The sequence below is a fragment of the Anolis sagrei genome, chromosome 3, assembly GCF_037176765.1.
Source record: "Anolis sagrei isolate rAnoSag1 chromosome 3, rAnoSag1.mat, whole genome shotgun sequence".
NCBI classification, from domain to species: Eukaryota; Metazoa; Chordata; class Lepidosauria; order Squamata; family Dactyloidae; genus Anolis; species Anolis sagrei.
Window position 1 is genome coordinate 160,380,662 of NC_090023.1, and position 27,339 is coordinate 160,408,000.

Genomic DNA, 27,339 nt, shown 5'->3' on the forward strand with positions numbered 1-27,339 from the left:
CACCTAGCTCCAGCAGACAAGAGTCCTTTGTCTCATTCCACAGATATATAAACCCTTTTTCCTAGTTCCAACAGACCTCACTACCTGTGAGGATGCTTGCCATAGATGCAGGCGAAACGTCAGGAGAAAATGCCACATGGCCATATAGCCCGAAAAAACCTACAACAACCCAGTGATTCCGGCCATGAAAACCTTCGACAATAAATCAAAGCTATACGTCCCACATGGAAGAATACAAAGGCAGGGAAGCTGCCAAGGCGGCGACTAGGGCCATAAAGCAGAAGAGACTCCGAAAGGGAAGAAGAAACCAAATCCGATCAACTTTTTTCTGTGCCGCGCGTTCTGCGCATGCGCGCCCAACGGCCGGCGGCGCATGCGCGCTGCGGCCCGGCTCGTCGGTTGAGTAAGGCGGGCTGCGATTGGCCGCGGCGGCGACGGCGAGCGAGGCCGAGTGTGTGAGGCGCAGTGACGGAAGGAAGGCAGGCAGGAAAGCAGGCAGGCAGGCGAAAGCGGGGGGCCAATGGCGGAGAGATGGTCCAGGGCCCTGTTGCAGGAGTAGTCGACACCGTCCCGGCGGCTCCCAGGAAGCGGCGGCGAAGGAGGCGGCGAAGGAGGAGGCCGCAGACTCTGCCGGGAGGCCTCGACGCCGGCGCCTTCACGCGGAGAAGGAGCAGCCCAGGCCCGGGGGCGTCGCCCGAAGACGGCGAGCGAGCAAGGAAGGGGGAAGGCGGCGGAGGCGCCCCGAGAGTGACGTGCGCGCCAGGCCGGGCCCTCTCCTCCTCCTCCTCTTCCTCCTCAAGGCGGCCTTCCTTGCTCACTTCTTCCCTTTTTTGAAAAACAAACCTCATAATTTCCTCCTTCGCGTCACTGGGCCTTGCTGAGGTAAGTCCTGTGAGGCAGAGGAGCGGGGAGAGGCCCAGCCAACTTCCTCAGGCCTTGCCTTGCTTTGGGAGGCAAGAGACGACTGTCTTTCACGCTCTTACGCAAACGACACTCTCTCGGCCTCAGAGGGAGGCCCAGACTCCCCCCCCCCCCAACAAATACTGTCTTATGAAAGGCTCGGGCCTAGGACGCCTCTCCGGCCTCTTCTACACTGCCATACAATATCCAGATTGTCTGCCTTGAACTACCAGTGTAGACTCATATAATCCACTTTATCTGATTTGATAATCTAGATCAGGGGTCCTCAAACTTTTTAAACAGAGGGCCAGGCCACAATCCCTCAAACTGTTAGAAGGCCGGATTATAATTTGAAAAACAAAACATGAATGAATTCCTATGCCCACTGCACATATTTGTAATGCAAAAACCACTTAAAACAATACAATAATTAAAATGAAGAACAATTTTAACAAATATAAATTGATTAGTATTCTAATGGGATGTGTGGGCCTGCTTTTGGCTGATGAGATAGGATTGTTGTTGTTGTGTGCTTTCAAGTCATTTCAGACTTTGTTTGACCCTAAGCGAGGGCCAGGTAAATGACCTTGGAGGGCCGCATTCGACCCCCGGGCCTTAGTTTGGGGACCCCTGATCTAGATTATAGGAAACCTCTCCGGACTCATCTACACTGCTATACAATATCCAGATTGTCTGCTTTGAACTACCTATTATATGCCAGTGTAGACTCATATAATCCACTTTATCTGATTTGATAATCTAGATCAGGGGTCCTCAAACTTTTTAAACAGAGGGCCAGGTCACAGTCCCTCAAACTGTTGGAGGGCCGGATTATAATTTGAAAGAAAAAAAATGAATGAATTCCTATGCCCACTGCACATATTTGTAATGCAAAAACCACTTAAAAACAATACAATAATTAAAATGAAGAACAATTCACCCTGATCTAGATTATAGGAAACCTCTCCGGAGTCATCTACACTGCTATACAATATCCAGATTGTCTGCTTTGAACTACCTATTATATGCCAGTGTAGACTCATATAATCCACTATTTGATTTGATAATCTAGATCAGGGGTCCACAAACTTTTTAAACAGAGGGCCAGGTTGCATGGATGTGTGGGCCTGCTTTTGGCTGATGAGATAGGATTGTTGTTGTGTGCTTTCAAGTCATTTCAGACTTAGATTGACCCTAAGCAAGGGCCAGGTAAATGACCTTTCCCGGGCCTTAGTTTGGGGACCCCTGACCTAGATTATAGGAAACCTCTCCGGCCTCTTCTACACTGCCGTACAATATCCAGATTGTCTTCTTTGGACTGCCTATTGTATGCCAGTGTAGACTCATATAATCCACTTTATCTGATTTGATAATCTAGATCAGGGGTCCTCAAACTTTTTAAACAGAGGGCCAGGTCACAGTCCCTCAAATTGTTGGAAGGCCGGATTATAATTTGAAAAAAACAAAACATGAATGAATTCCTGTGCCCACTGCACATATTTGTAATGCAAAAACCACTTAAAAATAATACAATAATTAAAATGAATAATTTAAACAAATATAAATTGATTAGTATTTCAATGGGAAGTGTGGGCCTGCTTTTGGCTGATGAGATAGGGTTGTTGTTGTTGTTGTGTGCTTTCAAGTCATTTCAGACTTCATTTGACCCTAAGCAAGGGCCAGGTAAATGACCTTGGAGGGCCGCATTCGGCCCCCGGGCCTTAGTTTGGGGACCCCTGATCTAGATTATAGGAAGCCTCTCCGGCCTCTTCTACTTCCATACAATATCCAGATGTATGGATGCTTTGAACTACCAGTGTAGACTCATATAATCCACTTTATCTGATTTGATAATCTAGATCAGGGGTCCGCAAACTTTTTAAACAGAGGGCCAGGTCACAGTCCCTCAAACTGTTGGAGGGCCAGATTATAATTTGAAAAAAACAAAACATGAATGAATTCCTATGCACACTGCACATTATTATTATTATTAACTTTATTTGTACCCCAAGGACTACTTTGTTGACTGTAGGATTTATATATTTTAGTTTGGAAAATAATATTGCATAGTAATTATTAATATACGTAATTCCTCGAGTTTACATATTGACAGGCACTGTAGTGAGTATTGCATGAAGGAAAATTATATGTTACAGCAGTGTTTCTCAACCTGGGGGTCGGGACCCCCCTGGGGGTCACGAGGGAGTATCAGAGTGGTTGCCAAAGACCATCAGAAAACATAGTATTTTCTGTTGGTCATGGGGGTTCTGTGTGGGAAGTTTGGCCCAATTCTATTCTTGGTGGAGAACATAATACTCTGATTGGAGGTAAACTATAAATCCCAACAACTACAACTCCCAAATGTCAAGGTCTATATTCCCCAAACTCCACCAGTGTTCACATTTGGACATATTGAGTATTTGTGCCAAGTTTGGTCCAGATCCATCATTGTTTGAGTCCACAGTGCTTTCTGTATGTAGGTAAACTACAACTCCAAAACTCAAGGTTAATGCCCAGCAAACCCTTCCCATATTTTCTGTTGGTCAAGGGAGGTCTGTGTTCCAAATTTGGTTCAATTCCGTTGTTGGTGGATTTCAGAATGCTCTTTGATTGGAGGTGAACTATAAATCCCAGCAACTACAACTCCCAAATGACAAAATCAATCCTCACCACAACCCCACCAGTATTCAAATTTGGTTGTATTATTGGATATTTGTGCCCAGTTTGGTCCAGCGAATGCAAATATATCCTGCATATCAGATGTTTACATTACAATTCATAATAAGAGCACAATTACAGTTGTGAAGTCGCAACAAAAATAATGTGATGGTTGAGGGGGTCACCACAACATAAGGAACTGTATTAAGGGGTTGTGGCATTAGGAAGGTTGAGAACCACTGTGTTACAGTATGATCTTGGTTTATGATGTAGAGTTCGCACAGTGATATTTACTGTTTTCTTTGCTATCACCAACATTTAGTAATTTATTATATGAAAAGGTTAGCTAACCCTTAGCAAGCAAGGTGAACCCAAGACTTATTATTATTATTATTATTATTAACTTTATTTGTACCCTGCTAGCATCTCCTGAAGGACTCGATGCGGCTTACAAAGGCCAAGGCCTCAATAAAAACAACAACATAATAATAATACACATAACATTATAAAGCAAATCAAAAAATTAAGCAAAACAGTAAACAAAAGCAATACATCATAGCACAATAAAACTAGGGCCGGGCCAAATGTAATGGGTACAGATTAAAAGTGCTGAGTATGACAGGTGAAATATAGGATTTAGGGTGAGTGCGATGTGCAGATGATCTTAAATCTCTGATAAAGTGCTTCTGGGACATAATGCTAGGGTTTCCTATTCTGGAAAGGCACACCGGAACAGCCAGGTCTTCAAACTCTTCCTAAAGATTGCCAATGTAGGGGCTTGTCTGATGTCCTTGGGGAGGGTGTTCCAAAGTCGGGTGACACATATCTTATTTGTAATGCAAAAACAGTGGCAGTGTAGAAGGGGCCTATGTGACTATGTCAGAAAGCAGGAGCACGAGGCTGGGAGTTTGAAGGGGGTGTTGCTTTTGTCCCCCCCCCCCCCCCCCTTTCCTGATTGGATCATTTCAAGGCCTTTCTGTGTCCTCCTTGGTGACTTAGTTAGGCTCCTTCCACACAGTTGTCTAAAATCCATGTTGAACTGGATTATATTGCAGTGTGGAGCCCCTGGTGGTGCAGTGGGTTAAACCCCTGTGCCGGCAGGACTGAAGACCCACAGGTCACAGGTTCAAATCCGGGGAGAAGCGGATAAGCTCCCTCTATCAGCTCCAGCTCCTCATGCGGGGACATGAGAGAAGCGTCCCACAAGGATGATAAAAACATCAAATCATCCAGGCGTCCCCTGGACAACGTCCATGCAGACGGCCAATTCTCTCACACCAGGAGCCACTCCTGACACGACCAAAATATTGCAGTGTGGACTCAGGGCCCTTCCACACAGCCATATAACCCAGAACCCAGCCATCTACAGATCCAAAAGAATACTAATCATGGAAGACTATCCTACTCGTCCAATGAGGGATCCCCTAAGTAAGTAAGTATAACCCAGAATATCAAGGCAGAAAATCCAACAATATCGTCTTTGAACCGGGTTATCTGAGGGCCCTTCCAGATAGCCCCTATATCCCAGGATCTCATCCCAGGTTTTCTGCTTTAAACTGTTATATATGAGTCAGCACTGCCAGATAATTAGGGATAAATAGAATACCTGGGATCAGATCCTGGGATAAGGGGCTATCTGGAAGAGCGCTTAGTCCACACTACCATATATTCCAGTTCAAAGTAGAAAATGTGGGATTTTATTCAGCTGTGTCAAAGGGGCCTCAGACAACCCACTTCAAGGTAGATATTGTGGATTATCTGCCTTGATATTCTGAGTTATATGGTTGTGTGGAAGGACCCTTGGTGATCGGGCCTCCTTTTTGGTGACTTCTGAAAGGAACGTGCTGAGAGAATTGTGAGAGATGGCTGTGCACTTTCCTTGGGGTTAACTTGAAAGGAAGGGAAGGGTTGAGGTAATTGCTTGCCCTCCTAGGGACCTTCTATACAACCATATAACACAGAATATCAAGGCAGAAAATCCCACAATATCTGCTTTCAACTGGGTTATCTGAGTCCGACCTGCTATATAACCCAGTTCAGTGTGGATTTTATACAGCTGTGTGGAAGTGGCCCTAGAGAACCCCCTTGTTCCCCTTTTTCTCCCCTCCTCTTTACTTCATTTCCTTTTCCACTGGGCTCTTGTGGAAAGAGTTGATTCCAGGTTGGAGCTCGGCAGGATCAGGGGGATCGTAATCTAGGGCAAGAGGCGTTGACTTGTAAGAGCCCAGGCCTCTCTCGCCTCTTGATGTGACGTTTCTCCTGGAGTCACTCATTTCAAATCTGACCTGGGCTTTTTGTTTTGTTTTTGTTCTTAGAAGTCTAGCAAAGGAAAGTGCCTCTCCCCACTTCCTCATTGTTCAGGGAGACCCCCCAGATCGGATGTAGTTTCTGTGCTTATCTCTTGGCTCTTTCTAGTTCCAGTGGAGGAAAGTGCCCAGATCTAACATTAGCATAGGTTTTTTTCTTTTTTTGTTAAAAATCCGGATCACATGTGTCAAACTCATGGATTGTGGGCCGAATCCAGCCTGCCATGCCACTTTCTCTGGCCCTCCAGATGCTGGACTACAACTCCTGTATTCATCATCATCAGATACATGTTTAGAGCTGATGAAAGTTGTGATCCAGTAACATCTGGAAGGCTGCAGTTTGTTTTGTTTAGTAACAGACAAGCTGGAAGGTGTCCAGAAGAAACTGAAATGATGAAAGGTCTGGAGACCATGCCCCATGAGGAACATCTTAAAGAACTGGGCATGAAGACCATCTTTATGAACTCGGCATGTTTAGTCTGCAGAAGGGAAGGTTGAGAGGAGACATGATGCCCATGTATAAATATGTGAAAAGATGCCATAAGGAAGATGGGGCAGACTTGTTTTCTGCTGCCCTGGAAACAAGGACTCGGACAATGGGTTCAAAATACAAGAACAGAGATTCTACCTGAACATTAGGAAGAACTTCCTAACCATAAGAGCTATTCAGCAGTGCAGCTCTCTGCCCCAGAATCTGCTTCCCTGGAAGCTTTTAAACAGAGGCTGCATGACCATCTGACAGAGGAAATTTGATTGTGCTTTTCGTTCATGAGAAGGGGGTTGTACTAGATGGCCCACGTGGTCTCTTCCAACTGTATTATTGTATGATTCTAGTAGGATAGTGGGCTTTGAATTTAGATATAAGCATGTGGATGTGATATCTGACTTTAAAATGTCCTTTAATCTTTCCCCAACCTCCCAGCCTCAAGTGCTGTTGGATTGCAATTTCCATTGTCCCTAGTCCTCATGGCAGGTAATAAAAAGTGATGTGAATTATCCTTCAATAACATCCAGGGACCCAAAGTCGGTAAGAACTAAAGAGCACTGACCACTATGTAAAAAAATATACAGGGTATCTGTAGATTCTCTTTACCATTTACCATTTTTAAATGATAAAAATATTTTACCAACACCCTGTATATAGATGACCCTCTTGTGTGCACGGATTCTCCATCGTGGATTTAACGGCCCCTTGAAGGCAACTGTAAGCCTGCTCTGGCTCTCAATGACAATGATTTTGACCAACCCTGTTCTAGATTATTGGCTTCATATTCCTCCTATTTCCTGCCATTATAAACCCATCAATGATTCAGGTATTCCCACAGGCCACTAGGTAGGAGCAGTGCTAGAAAATAAATTATTAACATACCCAAGGCATGCTCACTTTAAAATGACTGATCAGGTGGAATCAACTCTCATTACAGGATTTAAGTAAAGCGTCTAAGTATAATATCATTAATTCAAGCATGGTGTAACCACTTTAATGGTCTTTCACCCCCTAGTTTCACTTGATAACACTGGCCAATTTTGGTGCCTCAAATGTTAGACCTGCATCTCAGCATGGCTGATCTGCTGATTCCCTATAAACACTAATTTTTGAGATACAATACATATACCATATAAGTCACCATTTGCTAGCCCATAGAAAACCATGATTACCATGTATAAGAAACTAGTGCTGATGTGGTCTATCCAATGCAATTTTCTGAATCAGCTCCCCAAATAATGCCAGGAACGGGCCTAAAAACCAAGAAAAAAGGAGTTTGACACCATTTAAACTTCTGTGGCTTAATGCAATACAGTCCTGGAAGTTGTTGTTTGGTGACGTATCAGCATTATTTCACAAAGATGGCTACACACCTTTTACCATTACAACTGCCATGATTTTATATTATTGGACCATAACAGTTAAAAGTTGGGTCAAACTGAGTTAATTCTAGAATGTTGCTGTAGCCTCTGTGGCCAGCAGCATGGAAGAGTTAGATTGAAAAGGAAACTGTAAATTTAAAACATTTACACAAGAAGTGCAAATGAAAAGTTACAGTAAGATCAATGTGGGATATGTTCCAAGAGCTTCATGGATGCATTAAACTACGGGGAATAGAGAATCAACCTATGTTTTGACTATACAGGTAGCCCCCAAGTTATGCACATACACACACACAAGATTTGGATAGCAGAGGGAAGGGTTAATACCCTGTTTTACTGTCTGTGTCCTGTTCAGAAGATTTCTCCTCCCTTTCTGTCCCTGTGATAACTCGATTTTGAAAACTTTGGGTTTTGTGGAGACAGATTGGTGAGAAAGCTTCAGATGACACCTTTTCACCATGGCCACTCTTTCAGGAGTGAATTTCCCTTCGAACGGGTAGATTTCTCTCACTTCCTGTTGTCTCACACCTGTTCTTAACTATGAGTTGTCAGTAATTAGGCTGTTTGTAACTTGGGAACTTCCTGTATATGATGTCGAAGCAAACCAAAGCTGTCAGAAGGCCCACAAACACTTCTGGGGAATTTTTTTTAGCATGAAGCTTTGTATATTGAGTCCTGCATGTAAGTGCTATATTCCTTGCATTTCAAAATGAATAGTATTTTTAACATCTTCAGAATATGTTCACTTGTAACCTCAAGCTGATATGCATACGTGAAACTTAGTTAGGCTAGATTGTTGGGAGAATGCAATATAGGGTTATAAGCAAGCTAATCTTCAAATAAACAATGTTGTATATTTTTACAAAGATAAAAAGCTCTGAAAATGAGTGCATCCAAGTGATTTAATTTTTTTCCCTTGGCAAGTAATATTTTTTCAAACTGTGGGAGACCACCAGTGAATACCAAGTGTGATAGAAAGGAAATGACAAACTACCTGAGTATTCCTTGCCTATGAAAATAAGTCAGCAGGAAACTTGAAGGCATATACATGCACACACATCTCAAAATTATATTGGTAAGCTACATCAGTACAGAATTGTTGATGTCAGTGGGATGACACTTTACCAGTTTCATTAACATGTTATGTTCGAAAAGAAGTGTGTTCATAGTAGTCTGTTAATAGACTGAACTTTTTCTGTTCTTTTGTTAAATACTGCAGTTAATCTGCAGATATATAAAGAGTGTTTATACTATGTATTGCCGAAGGCTTTCATGGCCGGAATCACTGGGTTGCACTAAGAAGCCACACCAAAAAACTGCCAGGCCATCAAATGCTAATCAAGGTGGTCAGTTGAAACATTCACACCTAGCTCCAGCAGACAAGAGTTCTTTGTCTCACCCTGGTCATTCCACAGATATATAAACCCTATTTTTCTAGTTCCAACAGACTTCGCTACCTCTGAGGATGCTTGCCATAGATGGAGGTGAAACGTCAGGAGAAAATTCCTCTAGAACAGTGGTTCTCAACCTGTGGGTCCCCAAATGTTTTGACCTTCAACTCCCAGAATTCCTAACAGCTGGTAAACTGGCTGGGATTTCTGGGAATTGTAGGCCAAAACACCTGGGGACCCACAGGTTGAGAACCACTGCTCTAGAACATGGTCATATAGCCTGAAAAAACCTACAACAACCCAATGTTTGCTAATATTTGTGCTTTTCTATCAAATATTAATTGCAAAATGGTAGGGGCTCTTATTTTAAAAAACAAACTTTAAAAATATCCAGACCCAAAAAATCTTTTAATAAAGATTACTGTTTACTTAATTCAATTTTTAGCACAGGACATGTATTGAGAGGGTTTATCCTACACTGATAGTAAAATATGCTTGGCTAGGTACACTACAAAGAAAAGCAGAATTTTTAGTTTGTAAGGAATTTTTTTCATAGTTTCCACTTAATGAAATTTCTGGCTTCCTCTTCATGACCCACCAGTATTCAGTTGTGTGTTTTACACGCTGTAACATAGTGCTTTGAAGTGTTTGTGGTTATTTCAAATCATTGATTCAACTTGTATTTTGTAAAAATGTTATTTGATTTTATTTTTCCTCACAAATAAGATGAGAAATAAATGTAAACAAATATATTTCTCGGAGTCGAGTGCAAAAAGAAAAGTTAATGCTAAAAACAATATGAAACTCATTATCTTTAATATCTTAAATTATGTACATATATATTCTTTTTGGATACATATGTGTTGGTATATTCAATTGTTCAGATTTTTTTGAAGTCAGGTGAAAATATAGACATATATATATTGAATTATGTCTTGCTATGCATAAAGCAACTTTGGCATATGGCAACATCTAGGTCCTTTCTGGCAATAAGCAGTTATATTACTAAATCAGATATTCATTCTAAATACTTAAAAAAAGTTTTTGCAACTTTACATGGTTTTATCACATATTTTAAAGCTTATAGATTTAACTGAGGTTTCATATGCTGATTATTTCCCTGTAATAGTATAGTCTGTTCATTTGTCATGGCTTTGATTTATTTTTCTTTAAAAAAACCCATCCTTTGTATTAATATTTAATATTGTCAGTGTTGCTTTTCAAAGTAAACCTGCTTATCTGGAATGGGGAATCATAACTTGTAAGGCTATTGGTTTTTTTTTTCTATTTCAGTTTCTGATAAGCCAAGTATTTAAGTAGTTTCTTTCATATAGCAATGTATGTGGAAAACATACTTTCTTTTTGCCATGGAATCTGAGGTTGTTTCAGTTCTAATGGGGTCAGCCTGAATCTTGTAAAGCAGGGGTCCACAAACTTTTTAAACAGAGAGCCAGGTCACAGTTCCTCAAAATGTTAGAGGGCCAGATTATAATTTGAAAAAAACATGAATGAATTCCTATGCATACTACATATCTTATTTGTAGTGCAAAAATCACTTAAAAACAATACAATAATTAAAATGAAAAAGAATTTTAACAAATATAAACTTATTAGTATCTCAATGGTAAGTGTGGCCCTGCTTTTGGCTCATGAAATAGGATTTTTGTCGTTGTTGTGTGCGTTCAAGTCGTTTCAGACTTAGGTTGACCCTGAGCAAGGGCCAGGTAAATGACCTTGGAGGGCCGCATCCGGCCCCCGGGCCTTAGTTTGAGGACCCCTGTTGTAAAGGTTATTTGTGAGTTTTTAAGCATTTATTTCCTCTCAGTGTATGTGTGCTGGGAGAGTTCTTGTCATCTTAGAGTGCATCTACATTATAGAATTAATGCAGTTTAAAACTACTTTAACTACCATGGCTCAGTGCAATGGAATCAGGAGAATTGTAACTTTATAAGAACTTTAGCTGTCTCTGCCAAAAAGCTCTGATGCTTTATCAAACTACAAATCCCAGGTTTCCATAGCATTGAGCCATGTTAGTTAAATTGGTGTCAAAGTGCATTAATTCTATAGTGTAAATGCATCCTCAGTTGTGGTCAGTTTGAATTGGTTTTTCTCTTTTTTGGTACTAGGGAAGTGTGGTTGATGATTTGGATCCCTCGTTCCTAAGTAGGCTGTGGTCAAGGTGTTGCCACAGAACAGCATCGGTATCATTCACTCTTTAGAGAGAATAGGTTAGCATGCTGTAAAACTTGCAATCTTTTTAGAAACTACCCTGCTTTGGCACAATTTATAACTTGGAGGATATCAAACAACTGTAATCATTATTAGAAAGTAATTTCTGCTTGCTGTTATATTTTGATCTTTTCTTGTATATATTCTAAAATGTTTTTTTTTTCTTTCAACAGAGAATATGAAACAGGAGTCAAAATGACATCCAGGTTTGGGAAGACATACAGCAGGAAAGGGGGCAATGGCAGTTCAAAGTTTGATGAAGTTTTTTCCAACAAACGGACCACTCTTAGTACAAAATGGGGAGAAACTACCTTTATGGCCAAGCTAGGACAGAAGAGGCCCAACATCAAGCCAGACATTTCTGAAGTTCCTAAAAAACCCAAATTAGAAGAGGAAATAATAGAAGATCCATTTGGATTTGACAGCGATGAAGAATCTCTGCCAGTATCTTCAAAGAATGTGTCACAAGCTAAAGGATCCTCTCAGTTGGAGTCTGTTGAAGCATCTCACTCTGGAGACTTCACTTCTGCACTTGAATCTAATAGCAAAATTATTCAGCCAATCAATGAAGATGTGTTGTCTATCAAATGTGTGTCTTTGGGTAATATAGTACACAGCTTCAAAGAGAAGAACTCGAATAGAAAAATGGATGATGGTGAAATCAAAAGCAGCAGTGCTTTTCCTGTAATTGCAGGTATGGTTGGATAATATAGTCATGTTGAGAGTTAATATCTTAACTAGATTCAGTTACTTGTTTCTGACCCACTGCTCATGTTTCTCCATGACCTGGTTGTTTGGGGTAGGGAGGAGACTTTGGGAAATGTCTTCTGTTTGTATTTTTTTGTTTGGTCAAATTTCTTTTCACTTTGTCTGAATCTAATGACCATCTTAATACTAAAACAACAAGTAGTATTTTAAAAAAATAAAACAGGGTTTTATGGGTAAAATAGAATTGAGTATTTCTGAGTTGGGACATAATATTTTGGATTTATTGTTCATAGACCACCTAAAACAACTAGGTGCTTTATAGATAAATCCTATTTAGTGAGTAAAAGATCCAACATGGGAGACTAGGACGTGGAACAATGGCTTCAAACTACAAGAGAGGAGATTCCATCTGAACATGAGGAAGAACTTCCTGACTGTGAGAGCCGTTCAGCAGTGGAACTCTCTGCCCCGGAGTGTGGGGGAGGCTCCTTTGGAAGCTTTTAAACAGAGGCTGGATGGCCATCTGTCAGGGGTGATTTGAATGCAATATTCCTGCTTGTCAGGGGGTTGGACTGGATGGCCCATGAGGTCTCTTCCAACTCTTTGATTCTATGATTTTATGATTTCTCAGCCTGGAATTTGATTATAGAGTTGTGCTGGAAGACTTAGAGATTCCTAGAGTATATATTAATTAAATCTGTTATAGTCAAACCCACAAAAATGAAATCTGTAAATGTGGAGGGCTGACTGTATGTTGCTCAGAACAGATATTTGTGAGACTTTATAGGTGATTAGAGCTTTGCTTTCAACGTGAACATGATTTCGGGAATTCGTTTCTTGTGATGATTTAAAATTTAAATCTGCTCAAACGTGTTATTACTAATAGTGCAATACAGATAGTATATCCCTAATTATCTAGACATCTAACTGCATGGACAACTTGACTGTAACAGACTAATCCTCTTAATATAGTTTGTTGGAAATTATAAATCGTCACAAACTATCAGGTGATTCCTTTAAGACATTGAAGAAAAGATAAGACAACACACAGTTTTATAAATATAAGATAATTCCCATAGTAATGAAAAGCCATGATTAATTTGAGATCTAACATTTGTGGACTTCTGAAGCTATGGAATAAAGTTGTGTCTCCATCATCATTTTGGAGATGGATGGGAATACATTTTGGTTGCCAAATTAAGCATTCAACTATCAAAAAGTAAAGGTGTCACTGACTCACCAACCCGTATGAACAATTTTGGATTTTGGAGTATTTCAGTTTTTGGAATTCAAGAAAAGGAGTGCTCAACCAATATGTAGAATTTTCTAAACAATATTGTGATTCTCAAGAAAACACCATCTTCCTATATAGTTTTCTAGTTCTCTCTCCCCACTACATCCAGAAAACTCAGCTTTTGTTTGTTTCATAAGTTGTCTCCCACTGTCTTTACTTTTTATTAAAACTGCTGCAGACCTTTGGGTTATTCTAAGCCAGGGGTCCTCAAACTTTTTCAGCAGAGGGCTGGTTCACGTTCATGAGAAAAGCCTGAACGAATTCTTATGTACGCTGCACATATCTTATTTGTAGTGCAAAAAAGCAAAACAAAACAAAACACACACACACACACACAAAAACCCCCCGAAAGAACAATACAATATTTCAAATGAAGAAGAATTTTAACCAACATAAACTTACAAGTATTCCAATGGGAAAAGTGTGGGCCTACTTTTGGGTCATGAGATAAGTTAATTAGGATTGTTGTTGATGTGTGCATTCAAATCATTTCAGACTTAGGGCAAACCAAAGTATAAAGTTTAGGCCTGGGGCTGGGTAAATATCCTTGGAAGGCCGCACCTGGCCCATGGGCCTTACTTTGGGGATCCCTTCTTTAAGCCTTCTGGCACTTCCCTCATATGTGGATAGTGCTGTTTTAGCAACACAAAGGCACATGCTTTGAAAAAAAATGTATTACTAGTAAATCTGATATAAGCCTTTTCTTCTTATTTGAAATGTTTGGAAAATATTTCAGAAATGATATGATGTTAAGAGCGTTATCTTTACCACAGGGTAGTCAGTCCTTTGCTCTTGATTACTGTATATTTGCAAATATGAGTTTGTTTCATTTGCAGCATAGAACACAACATACATTTAAATATCTGGCATTTATATATAATGCTTGTATAAAGCATTTTAAATGCACTATACTATGTAACAAAATTTGAAAATAATTATGATCCTAGTTTGAAAGTGCCATTTATGTTTAAATTGTGCAGCACTTACTTTGAAAGTAGTTATACTCCAGAAGCTCTTTTTGTGGCTGCCCCCAAACTATGTTGAATCGGTTGAGACTCAATGAGATATTTATTGAAAAACTAGAGCAAAATGTCCTACAAAGGTAAAGGTTTTGCAGTTTAATAAACTTTTTCCATGTTTTATGATATATCTAATTAGGAAATGATATTTAGAACCCAGAAACGAAAATTGTGTTACAGTTTTATTATAGCAGTCTTTATAAGAATATTGAACGTTTGCACACTCAATGTAAAAGTTAAAACTTAGTAAATTGTTGGAAAAATTTAAGTCAACTTTCCAAAATATAATCTATTCCTAGAATAGTTTAAAAACACTTCCTACTTAATTATGATAAATGTAATGCATTTAGTTTATTATTTTTATACATAAATTTTTTGAGTAGTACAATATGGTTTTGAGTTACAACTAGTTTCTTTCTTATGATAACACCTGTATAGACCTTTAGAAATTTGAAGAACCATTCTGCATATAGAACAGTGGTTCTCAACCTTCCTATTGCCACGACCCCTTAATAGAGTTCCTCATGTTGTGGTGACCCCCAACCACAAAGTCATTTTCATTGCTACTTCATAACTGTCATTTTGCTACTGATATCAATTGTAATGTAAATATCTGATGTATTTTCATTTACTGGACCAAATTTGGCACAAATATTCAATACACCCAAGTTTGAATACTGGTGGGGTTGAGGGGGGGGGATTGATTTTGTCATTTGGGAGTTGTAGTTGCTGGGATTTATAGTTCATTTACAATCAAAGAACCTTCTGAACTCCACCAATGATGGAATTGAACCAAACTTGGCACACAGAACTTCCATGACCAACAGAAAACGCTGGAGGGTTTGGTGGGCATTGACCTTGAGTTTTGGAGTTGTAGTTCACCTCCATCCAGAAAGCACTGTGGACTCAAACAGTGATGGGTCTGGACCAAACTTGGCACAGATACTTAATCTGCCCAAATGTGGACACTGGTGGAGTTTGGGCAAGATAAGCATTGACATTTCTTCGTTGTAGTTACTGGGATGTATAGTTCACCTACAATCGAAGAGCATTCTGAACCCCACCAAACTTCCCATACTGTGTTTTCTGATGGTCTTTGGCGACCCCTATAACACCCCTCACGACCCCTCCAGGGGTCCCGACCTCCAGGTTGAGAAACACTGATATAGAAGAAGCAATGCATTCAGAAATACAATTTAATTCGTATAACATGCAAACTCATACTTCCTGGGTTTTTTTTTATAGCTCTAAGGGTCACTTGAAACCTCTATATTTTAACTGTGAATGAATTCTAGGATTCCCCATAGTTCTTGTTCATGCAGAAGCAGAGAAAATAGAGGTTTTGCTTTCATATGATTCTGTAGTTTTGCTTAGTGGTGTGATATGCAACTTATAGGTGTTATATTGATCTTCTGACTTACATATCTTTTTGTTTAATATCATATATTTCTGAGACTCTTGTGTGCAAAAGATGAACAATAGATTTAGTTACAATGGAAGAAAACTACAGATGCACATCATAGGCAGTAATAATATTCATTAGCAAAATCCATCTGTTTGTGAATGGAAGAAAAGTCAATCAAATTTCTGGTGTATTCAGATGAAATCCCACACAGCAATGCTCATTTCAATTCCTGGAATTCTTCATGACATAACAAGTGTACTATCATTAGACATGTGTCTTCATAAATAATAAAATTAATTGTACATGTAAGTTTATATAATTAAGTGGTATTTCTGGCGCTGGCATTTTGTAGTTGTAATTTAGGAAATTGTTACCTTAATTTTTTCTTAAATGGATGGTTGGATATCTGTGGACCTTGACTTCAGATATTAATACCCTCGGCGATTTACATTTCACACATCTAGGGTAACTTTTGGCGTTCTTAGTACTGTTCTACTCTCTTTCTAACCAGTAGTGATGAATTATAATGAAAAAGAAGGACATTTTGCCCATTAAGAGTTGCATTTGCCTGACACACTAAATTACAGCTTAAGTCCATTTACACATCGTACCAAATAAGTATCTAGCTTTGCATTGGGAATCATGACGTCTCTAATCCAGTTAAATTCCAGTTCGACGCAACTCTTAACCAACTTGGCCAATATTCAGGAATGTTGGGACTTCCAGCAGCATCTAGCAGTCTGCATAATTTCAGTCCCTTAAGTATATATACTCTTCCTCCTAAACAGTGAGGAGTAATTCAGGAGTAATTCAGAAAATTTTACTGTTGTACAAAACTGTCAGTTCAGACACCTTTAAACTATAGATGCAAAGCAGAAATAGATTCTTCAGAACTGAATTCAGGAAGAGTGGCCGTGAGTTTTATTATGTTCATTTATGTTGTACTACACTGTGGCTTAGACCATACAGGCAGTCCCTGAGTTACAAACTTCCCAACCTACAGACAACTCCTAGTTAAGAATGGGATTGAGACAACAGGAAGGAGAGAAATCTGCCCCTAGGAAAGGAATTTCACTCCTGGAAGAGTTATGGGGAAAAGGTGTCTCTACTGACGTTTTATCACTAATTCTTGCTTCCACAACAAGCTACATTTTTCAAAATCTAAATATCACAGGAACAGAAAGTGAGGTAAAAATCATCGAAATAGGGGCACAGACAGCAAAACAAACATCATAGGAGTGCTAACCCCTATGCTATCTGAAGTTCAAAAATTTACCTTATAAACAAATTCAATTTAAGAGCACACCTCCAGTACCCATCTTGTTTCTAACTTGGGGTCTGCATGTATGTAATAATGGCTCTATGTGAATACTTTTCGTGTGAGTTATGAATAGACTGTTGCCATGTTATTGTGTGTCTAGACTTCTCAACCTATGGCAAGCTTGATGTGAACCTATTGCAGGGTTTTCTTTGCAAAATTTGGTCAGAAGATGTTTGCATTTATCTTCCTTTGAAGTTGAAAGAGTGTGACTTGCCACACAGTAGTTTTCACGGCCAAGCATTGAGTCGAACCCTGGTCTCCAGTAGCCAACACTGTCTAGTGCTTATCATTTTCAGATTGAATAGCAACATTACTTGTAGGTTTTCTTTTTCAAAGGTATCTCACATTAATATTTCTGGCAGTGGAAAAAAATGGAGCTTTGCTGAATATCTAGGCTCGGTTTTTAAGAAATGCTAGGTGACTTTCATTATGCCTTGTGGCTTAGATGTGTGCAGTACTGATTGGAAGCTGGGAAGTGTTTATGTAATGTTTACCTTCTGACAAAACCTTGAACTCTACTGACTAAATATAATATAATACATGAAACATGAAAAATATGAACATAGTTGAAGCTTTCAAAAGTGAGAAAAGATCAGGAATCGTATAGATAAAAAATTAGGCAGGTTGAAAAAAATGGAAAAGAACTAGTTTGGGTGGTTGTTGTTTTTTGTCATAATCCTAAAAGCAAGACCATCTCTGAATGTTGAATGGCGGGCAGTTCAGGATAGAAAAAAGAAAGCCCTATTTTATGCAGCATATAGTTAAAGTTTAGAATTTATTTCCATAGAGTGTCTAGTGATTACTGTTATCTTGGTAAACCTCGAAGGGAATTAGTATAATTCATTGAGCTTCTATGCATGGTGTATGTATGTATGTATGTATGTGTGTGTGTGTGTGTGTGTGTGTATATATATATATATATATATATATATATATATATATATTACTTTCACTAATAGGGATAACACACCTGTGCACAAGTTGTTGAGGAACAAGAGAAAGAAGATGCTGTTGGCCTTGTGTTTTGCTTGTGAGCTTCCTATAACCACATGATTGATAACTACACACCACATTTTATTTGACCAAGTATACTCTTACAGTTCATTCTAATGCCATGTATGGCTTTCAAATACCATGATAAACAAAAGATGAAAGGTGATCAAACTAGACTTCTCTCTGTGTTTAGTATATTTCTCTTTATGTAACCTCACATTTAATTCATGAATGTCTTGCCTCTTTCCTCTGAGTGCAGATACATCACATTCCGTTCTGTCATAAATTGTGTTGTGTTTTTTTTTTATAATCAGATATTGTTTAAGGTAGACTTTTAGAACTGTAGAATGAGGGGCTGGCCTGAGACGTTTTACTGCCTTAAGTGAAGCCATTAATTATTTGAATATTTCCTCAATACTGGTAATGCAATCTTAATTGCTTAAGATGTGAAAGCTCAGGGAAAACAAATGAAAAAAAAAGTGTTTCTTGCTCTCCGTTTTTTTTTTGTTGGTTTTTTTTTTTTGTGGTAATGATGTACAGGTTGATTATCCCTTCTACAAAATGCTCCAGAATTTCAGGATATTTTATGTCTTAATTGAGGTCAATAGTTTAGCTTAAAAGGGGCAGAGAGACATAAAGCAATATCAGTGTACTCAAAATGGGAGAGCTAGGGAAATGTGTTCATGTTCTTCAGCCTCTGACACCTGAGATGTTTGCCTTACATTTGGACAGAAGTCCTCAAACTAAGGCCCGGGGGGCGGATATGGCCCTCCAAGGTCATTTACTTGGCCCTCACTCAGGGTCAACCTAATTCTGAAACGACTTGAAAGCACACAACAACAATCCTATCTCATCAGCCAAAAGCAGGTCCACTTTCCCATTGAAATACTAATAAGTTTATATTTGTTAAAATCGTTCTTCATTTTAATTATTATACTGTTTTTAAGTGTGTTTTGCACTACAAATAAGATATGTGCACTGTGCATAGGAATTCATTCATTTTTGTTTTCAAATTATAATCTGGCCCTGCAACAGTTTGATGGAATGTGACCTGGGCCTCTGTTTAAAAAGTTTGAGGACCCCTGCACTTGGATGTTATCCTTGAACATGAGAGAGCTCTGTAAGCACTTGTCCTATCAACCATTTTCAGTCCTATTTCTAGTCTCTGGCTTGAATTGCTCAAAACACTTTTGAGAGGCTCTACACTTTCTTTTATGCCCTGAATCTAGATAATAGTTCTGGATTCTTACATTGACTTTCCAGTCATTGTTGGTGTATAAATGTAATAAAAGCATACATGTTTACTTTTCCAACAATTTCCTTAAGCCTGACAGTAATTCTGCTGATTAAAACCATTCTGTCAAAGGAACCAAGAGAAGTATAATTTGTCCACACCCAGAACTTCACGGCATTTCTTTAGACTGTATGCTGGTACGCTAGAAAACTCTTGAACAGATTGTAGGCAGCACGGAAGGCAACAGGTAGAATAGAGCAGAACAGAATCCTGTTGTGCTAGTAGAAATGTGCTATTTATGCAAGTTGAAGGTTGGAAGTTGTATAAATGAAATATATACTACTGTATATTAATGTTACTTTTGTTGACCATTCCATGAAATACCCAGCAAACATGCTTGTAAAAACTTGTTATGGCATGGATACTGTTAAGAATAACTGTTGGGAGGATTCTAGATGGAAGGTTATGCAAAGTTTACATGAAGATTACAGCAGCAGCTAGGCATAGCAAAGGTTTCTAAAGGGGCAGATTTGATCAAAGTGGCTGGAAGTGGCCAAAACGCACCATAGTATCAAGTTGCAGCAGCAATTCTTAATGGATACTTTCAAAGTGTTCTACCAGCTGAATTGTTGAGTATTAATGTGACATTTCTGTTTATAGTACTAGCAATGCAAAGAGATAAATTGGATAATCAGTGATGATAGATGTAGACGTGAAGCTTCCATTCACCTTGATGCAAAACATCTCAAAGTGCTGTAAACTGAGGAGGAAGGATTCTGCTCCCCATATTTAAATCAGACTGCTAGGATTCCCCATAAAGCCTACTATGAATCATGCCTTGGCCTTGCCTATTCCTCAAGCTTCTCGCAATCCCTTATTTCACAGAGATTCCTTTACTTGCCATCAGCTTCCCTAACTGGGAAGATGAAAGATTTATGGAAAAAATGATTTTCTATCTGATCTACTCATTTATAAGTCTAGACATTTAGTCAAAAGCACAACCTAACAACTTTGATGGACTTATTCATGGGCCAGTGTAAGTACTATAGTTTTACTGCTATGATCAACTTCTACTGCAGTGGTTCTCAACCTGGGGTCCCCAGATGTTTTTGGCCCTCAACTTCCAGGAATCCTAACAGCTGGTAAACTGGTTGGGATTTATGGGATTTGTAGGCCAAAAACATTTGGGGACCCTAGGTTGAGAACCACTGTTCTACTGGAAGCTGGACATAGAATCACGTTGGAGATTTCAGAGATTTGTAGTGAGGAATATAGAAATCACTGGGTCCTCCAGTATGATAAGAAAGTTGACCGGGAAATTCCTAGTTAGAATGGCTTAAATCAGATCAGTGAATAATCAAATTCATAAAAATCAAAACCACAAATGGAGGGGGATTACTGTAGTTAACTCCTGTAACAGTCTAATTGGATTATGTGAACTGGATAGGAAATTGTCTTTTACACTTACATTTAGATACTGAAGTTTCTAGTTTGATGCTGAAGATACTGAGGACCCTCTGAGGGTGCCAGCCACAGGTGCAGGCGAAACGTCAGAAGATGCAGCTAGAACATGGCAATACAGCCTGGAAACCACATAACATAGTGGAGTGCTCACATACATAAACTTTGTTGGCTTTGTTGTAAATTGCCTCATCCATTGACATTTGAGATAATAACTCTGTTTCATATTCTATTTCAGCACTTGTAGTAATTGTTTCAAAATAATCCTCTTCTTTTTTAGTCTTTTTACCTTTATATTATTTATATGGAAGCAGTCACGTGTCAATGTGTCTTGTAAATATGTTTAAGCAATAAAATGTACATGGTGTTCTCTTTGAATTGCAACTCTTTTTTTCAAATTGCTTTACATGTGTTTGAAAGGAAATTGGATTTTGTTAGTTCCTCAGTTAAATTGCTTCAACTTAAACTTTGTTGTATGAAGAAAATAATTCTTAAAGTCAATTGTAGCAACAATCCTAAGAAAGGAATATGGAATGTTAATTTTTCACCACCATTAACTGTGATACTACACAAATGTATTTGTTTATTTATTAAGAGCAGTCATATGCAAAGTTGTATCTAATGCATCTCAACAATATATTTTATTTCATCTTGATGTACATTCAGCTAACAGGCCATTAATTATAGTATAGTAAATGTGGATAAAGTTACAGTAACAAAAATAATTAACCAGCCTATATATGGTATATTACTTTATGTAAATTCGTGTTTCACTTTTTGTAGAAAAACCAGAGCTATGTCGTGGCTGTATTTCCTGATGTGTTAGTTGCCTGTATAGTTTTGCACATGTGCATGTTGTATTCTTTGTCCTAAAGAGTGGCTTTATCTTTAGTGGCAGTACAAAAGCATTGCATTTTTAGTATCAAATCAGTGTCTTATTAAGACACACATACAGAGCCTGTTATTAGACCTCTGCTTTCATTTCTGTAGATGAAAAGTGTTGTTAAGCTGGAGATCTCAGTGTATTATATTTCTGTACTCATTCTGTTGTTTGTTTGTTTTATAGATACAGTGCAAAATTTTACTGAAGATAATGAGAACAGTCACTTCATCTACAAGAATGCTGATGACAATAATACAATTAATGCTGGAATAGCAGAAATCTCTGGGTACAATTTTGAAGTTAAGGAATCTCATGTTTCTTGGGACTCCCATATTGGGAAGAAAGACTCACTATCAGAAGCATCACATACTAAAGAATCATTCGTAGCTGGCTTATATGGATGGGAAGATGAAAATGATGATACCCGGAGAGGAGAATATTTACTAGGTTTTGATGATGAACCACTTTCAGAAGTAAAAAACAAGGATGAAGATCTAGTCAAAGAAATTGAGACTCCAAAGGAAACCATTAGTGAAGAAGTGATGCAAACTGTTCTCAGGTCAAGTAATTGTCGGACATACTGTAGATCAAACAAAAAATCACAGGGAATGACAAATTTTGATAAGCTACTGGATGGCACTCTTCAGCCTCTAGCCAAAGCAAACAGTGATTCAAATACTGATGGCGTGAACCCAGTAAGAAAAGTTGCTTTAAGTAGCGGGACCAGTTTTAGAGGGACAGTTGGAAGGACTAGAGATTACACTGTTCTTCACCCATCATGCTTATCTGTTTGTAATGTTACAATACAAGATACAATGGATCGTATTGATGAATTTGCCACAGCTGCACCTACTGATCTGGGAGAAGCAGGACGTCTCAGAAAGAAAGCTGACATGGCAACAACCAAGACAACAACTAGATTTCGACCTAGCAATACCAAATCCAAAAAAGATGTCAAATTGGAATTCTTTGGGTTTGATGACAGTGATGAAGGAGGGGGTGGTGAAGGTGGATCTAGAACCTCTGGAAGTTCAAACTATAAAATTAAGTATTTTGGTTTTGATGATTTAAGTGAAAGTGAGGATGATGATGAAGACCGGCAAATAGAAAGGAAAGTTAATAAGAAAAGAAGCAGAATAGCACCACCCTCATCATCACTTCAGTCCAGTTCTGATGGAAGTGAGAACTATTCACAAGATAGCCAATCAAGCAGTAATCCAGGTAATGTTAGTTTGATATATCTGTTTCATAACTTACTAGAGTTGCATTGATAGTTGATAAAATATGTAGTCCCATCATTGGGAAATATAGCTTAAGAAACTCGCATTTATTATGTAGACAGTGTCATGTTTTTCTTATCCGCACTCTGTGTGTCAACTGCAGTTTTTCTTTTCAGGTTGTTTTAAAAGCCCTGGTCAGGCAGAAACTAGTCTGATTTCAGAACGATTCTCACATTACAAATAGCGAAACAGATTTTATTGATGCTGCATTCCAAGAACATATTTTGTCCACATTGGACAGCAAAATATTAAGGGGGCCTGTGTATCACAGTAGCCTAATGGGATTTCTATCCGCCCTCCCCCCAGATAATTACAAGTAAGAAGTGATACAAGTTCTTTTAATCCCATATTGCACTACGTAACAAAAATTTAAAAAATTCTGTTCCTGGTTTGAAAGAGTTATTTCCTGTTTAATTGTGCATTACTTACTTAAAATTAGTTGTTATACTCCAGAATCTTAGTTTTTGTGGCTTCCACGAACTATGTTTTAAGTGGTTGAAACTCTATAAGATATTCATTGAAAGACTGTAGCAAAATGTTCTGCAGGATGTCCTACAAGAACAGTTTGGAATATATCAGGAAAAGTGCCTAATTAGTTAAAAGTTAAACTCTTAGAAAAAGGCCAGAGAAGATGGAACATCACCGACCTAATAACAACTGCAGAGTGCATGGAATATGAAGTGTTTCAAGTTCTTAAGATGTTATAATATTTTAAAAGATGACTAAATTCCATAGCAGCCTTGTGTAATTTCTGTTAAATTCAAATGAGGAAATTGGGTAAGTTAGAGAACTCCTTACTGACCAAAATCTGATCCAAATTTAGGATATACAGCAGGAATGGGCAAACTAAGGCTCGGGAGGCTAGATTCGGCCCTGGGGTGCTTACTTCAGACCCTCCTCATTTTCTCTGTCCTCTCAGCCTAAGGACACAATGGCCTGCTACATCCTTATGCAGGAAGGGGAAGGCACACAGCAGCTAGAGTCTTCTAGAGCATGTTAAGCCACCACATGTCTTGTTCTTCTCCCAGCATAAGAATAGTGCAAGAGGCCCTGTCCTTTTGCTGAGAGGACGGCCCGAGGAAGGCACATAGCTGCTTAGAGCCCTCCGGAGTGTTCTTGAATGTCGCCTTTCTTGCCTTCCTCCTGGCATAATGCAGAGAGGACAGCTCGAAGATCGGGGGAGGAGGATTGGGCAGTCGCCGCATGTCTCGTTTTCCTCCCAACATAAAGATGGAGCGAGCAGTCTCATCTTTATGCCAGTGGGACAACCTGAGGATGACCCGCCCAATACTCCACCCCCTCCTGCCATACCTTCTCACAGGCCCTCTCCCTCCTGGCCCGGCCCTCTCTGTCAGGCTCACAAGGCAAAAAAAAAAAAGCCCATGCCTGTTATACAGTGTTATTATAATATTACAACAATGTAATTGCATTGTACTGTGTCTCAGGCTATCTTGGAAATCTAAAGAAAAAAAAATCTTCTGTCTTAGTAACTGCCTCTGCATTTCTGGAAAAACACCAAGGTACTGAGGGGTTTTAAAAGTTTCTAGTGGTAAATATGAAGAAATGAATAATTGAATGATTGGAAAATGATGGGGAACATTCTGTCCAGTTTCCATCTCACCCTCCTCAATTTTCTTGCTAAGTGCTAGAGAAATGGCCTCTATTGCTGAGCAGATAAAATACTCCTATCCTAAGCTGATCTATTTGTATTTGCTGAAGATGGTATTTGAAGGGTTTGCATGTGTTTGCATATATATATATATGCTGTTGATCGATGTCTATATTAGTAGCAAGTAGTGTACAAAATGGAGTGTTAAAAGTGGGTTAGCAGCATCTACTTTAGTCTCCCTACTATACTTGTTAATATGCTGTTTTCTGGTTAACAGTGTTAATTTTGAGTGGACACAGTTTTGAGTACTGTATACAGGACTATAATGGCGCTCCATGCAGTCATGCCGGCCACATGACATTGGAGGCATCTATGGACAACTCTGGCTCTTTGGCTTAGAAAGGGAGATGAGCATCACCCCCCAGAGTCGGACATGACTAGACTTAATGTCATGGGGAAACCTTTACCTTTTTATAGTATACAGGTAGCCCCCAACTTACAAACAAAATAGGTTCTGCAGGTTTCTTCTTAAGTTCAATTTGTATGTAAGTCAGATCATGTACATTTATGAAGTGTAACTCCAGATATATGTGTGTGTGTGTACATGTGTGCGCACACATACACACAAAAGCTTTGGATAGCCTAGGTCTTCGCACCCCTGTAGTGTTTGTTATGCTGTCTGTGACTCTGTTCAGAATATCTCACCTTACTTTCTGTCCCTGTAATGATTTGATTTTTGAAAATTTTGGCTTGTTGTGTGTGGAATCAAGAATTAGAGATAAAGCTTCAGTGGAGACACCTTTCCCCCATGATAACTTCCAGAAGTGAATTCCCCTTCCTAGGAGGAGATTGCAAAATGGAATGTCTGTTCTTTTAGTTACATATTCTGTGTAGCAAGAGGTGGGTGTATTGCCTTGCAAATGAAATTGGACCACATCATAGGCAGTGGTGAATTACTGTGATAATTTGACAATTCAATTGTGTTGTTGGAAGCAGTTGCCATAATCTTAGGGTTTAAATGTTTCAGTTCAGGTACCTATAACTTGAACCTCTTTCAGTAGTACAAGGGAACCTAGATTATGGAATGTAATGAATGAAATACTTGAAAAGCAAGGTAGACGGGATATACTGATTAATCATTGTAAGGTGATTTAGTCAAAATATACATGAATTAATCATAGAGGGGGAGAGCATTATAGAGACTAGATAGCAAAAACCAGGTACTACAAAGGCGTTTCTCAATTTTGTGTAGACATTTTAGAATGAAGTTTTCTGTGTCTTCATTAGTTCTCCAAAATATCCTGAAAATAAGAACCTAGCATCCCTCAGACAGTTTGTATTTTTGTTAGTGTTAACATTGCACCAACCTGTTGCGTTAAAGGCAGAGTTTTCTTGTGGTCTCTTACTATATACAATGAATTTGATTCCTGTAGTGAAAATTGAACTTGCATGCATTTTTTTTTCTCTCTCTCTATTATCTGTGTATGAGACTTTTATTAAGAATTTGAAGGAAGTGCATGTTAGTTAAATTTCTTTTCAAGGAAATACACTTTTAATAGTTATAAAACACACACCACAGAGGGCCAAAGTATTGTGATGATAATAATAATAATAATAATAATAATAATAATAATAATAATATTTTTTATTTATACCCTGCTCCATCTCCCCCAAGGGCTTACATGAGGCCATGCCAAAGTATCACAAGCACCTTTACAAAGCATATGGAATGATTTATAGAATTAGCTGAAAAAGCTGTGAGGCTCTTCTTTATGCTTGGAAAGGACCTTTGATTCTCCAAGCAGTGGAAGTCAAAGATTCTTCAAAGTACCTTAAAATAATAAATCTTTGAACAAACTTGGAAATCAAAAATTGATGCCCAATGCAGGTCAGCTGCATAGGTGATCCAGTTGATTCGTCATATTAGGTGGCCAGGCATCCTGTTACTTTGTGTAAGTGACAACCTCTCCAATTGTGTCAGCTAGCTTCCTGATGGCAGGAGTTGGAGTCAGGGAAACACATTCCTTTAATGTTTTGGCAAGGTAAACATTCCCTGCTTTAATAGCTTTTTCCAGAGGGCTCCTCTCCCACTTTCAAGTGGCTTACTCTTTTGTTACTGCTTTTGCTCAGTACTTACAGACATCTTTTAATAAAAACATAGTGTTTAGAAGGAAACAAACATACAAATGATTATCACAGCATCTATTGCATTTGAGGTGGCGAGGAGTGTCCATGTGGCATGGTGTGATGATCAAGTTTCTGTAAGAGCGATTTCCACAAGGCCAATGTTTTTTCATCACTAGCATACCATGCACTCTTTATTGTTCGCACTAATGTGGGCTTTTTTAAAACCAATATATTATGAATTATTTACAAAAGACCACAATCCATATTGGCTACAGTTGCTTCTATTGTAATATGTGTACTTTTAAATTTCTGATCTTAAAAGAGCCGTACTGGGAAAGTTTTCCTCCCAAAATGGGAGTTTTCTGTAGAATCACTAATAACCATGGTAGGCTGACTTCTGAAGGGCTATTGCCTCTCACCCTATGCAGTAGCTTGCCAAATGCATTATTACCGTATATACTCGAGTATAAGCCGACCCGAATATAAGCCGAGGTACCTAATTTTACCACAAAAAACTGAGAGTATAAGCCGAGGGTGGGAAATGCAGCAGCTACTGGTAAAATGCAAAATAAAAATAGATACCAATTAAACATTAATTGAGGAATAAGTAGGTTATATATTTTTGAATATTTACAAAAATGGTAATTTCAGA

At 38.8% G+C, this 27,339-nt stretch overlaps 1 protein-coding gene across 1 annotated transcript in view; it reads left to right on the forward strand.

Annotated features, from left to right (window-relative positions):
* The first annotated feature begins 404 nt into the window (after positions 1–404).
* The window catches only part of WAPL (WAPL cohesin release factor), a 67,109-nt gene continuing 40,174 nt past the window's right edge, over positions 405–27,339 (forward strand). Inside the window, exons 1-3 of the mRNA XM_060768971.2 lie at positions 405–882; positions 11,527–12,047; positions 21,855–22,892. Of these exons, the coding sequence (XP_060624954.2) occupies positions 11,549–12,047; positions 21,855–22,892 (1,537 nt within the window). The 5' untranslated portion in view covers positions 405–882; positions 11,527–11,548. The remainder of the gene's footprint in view (positions 883–11,526; positions 12,048–21,854; positions 22,893–27,339) is intronic.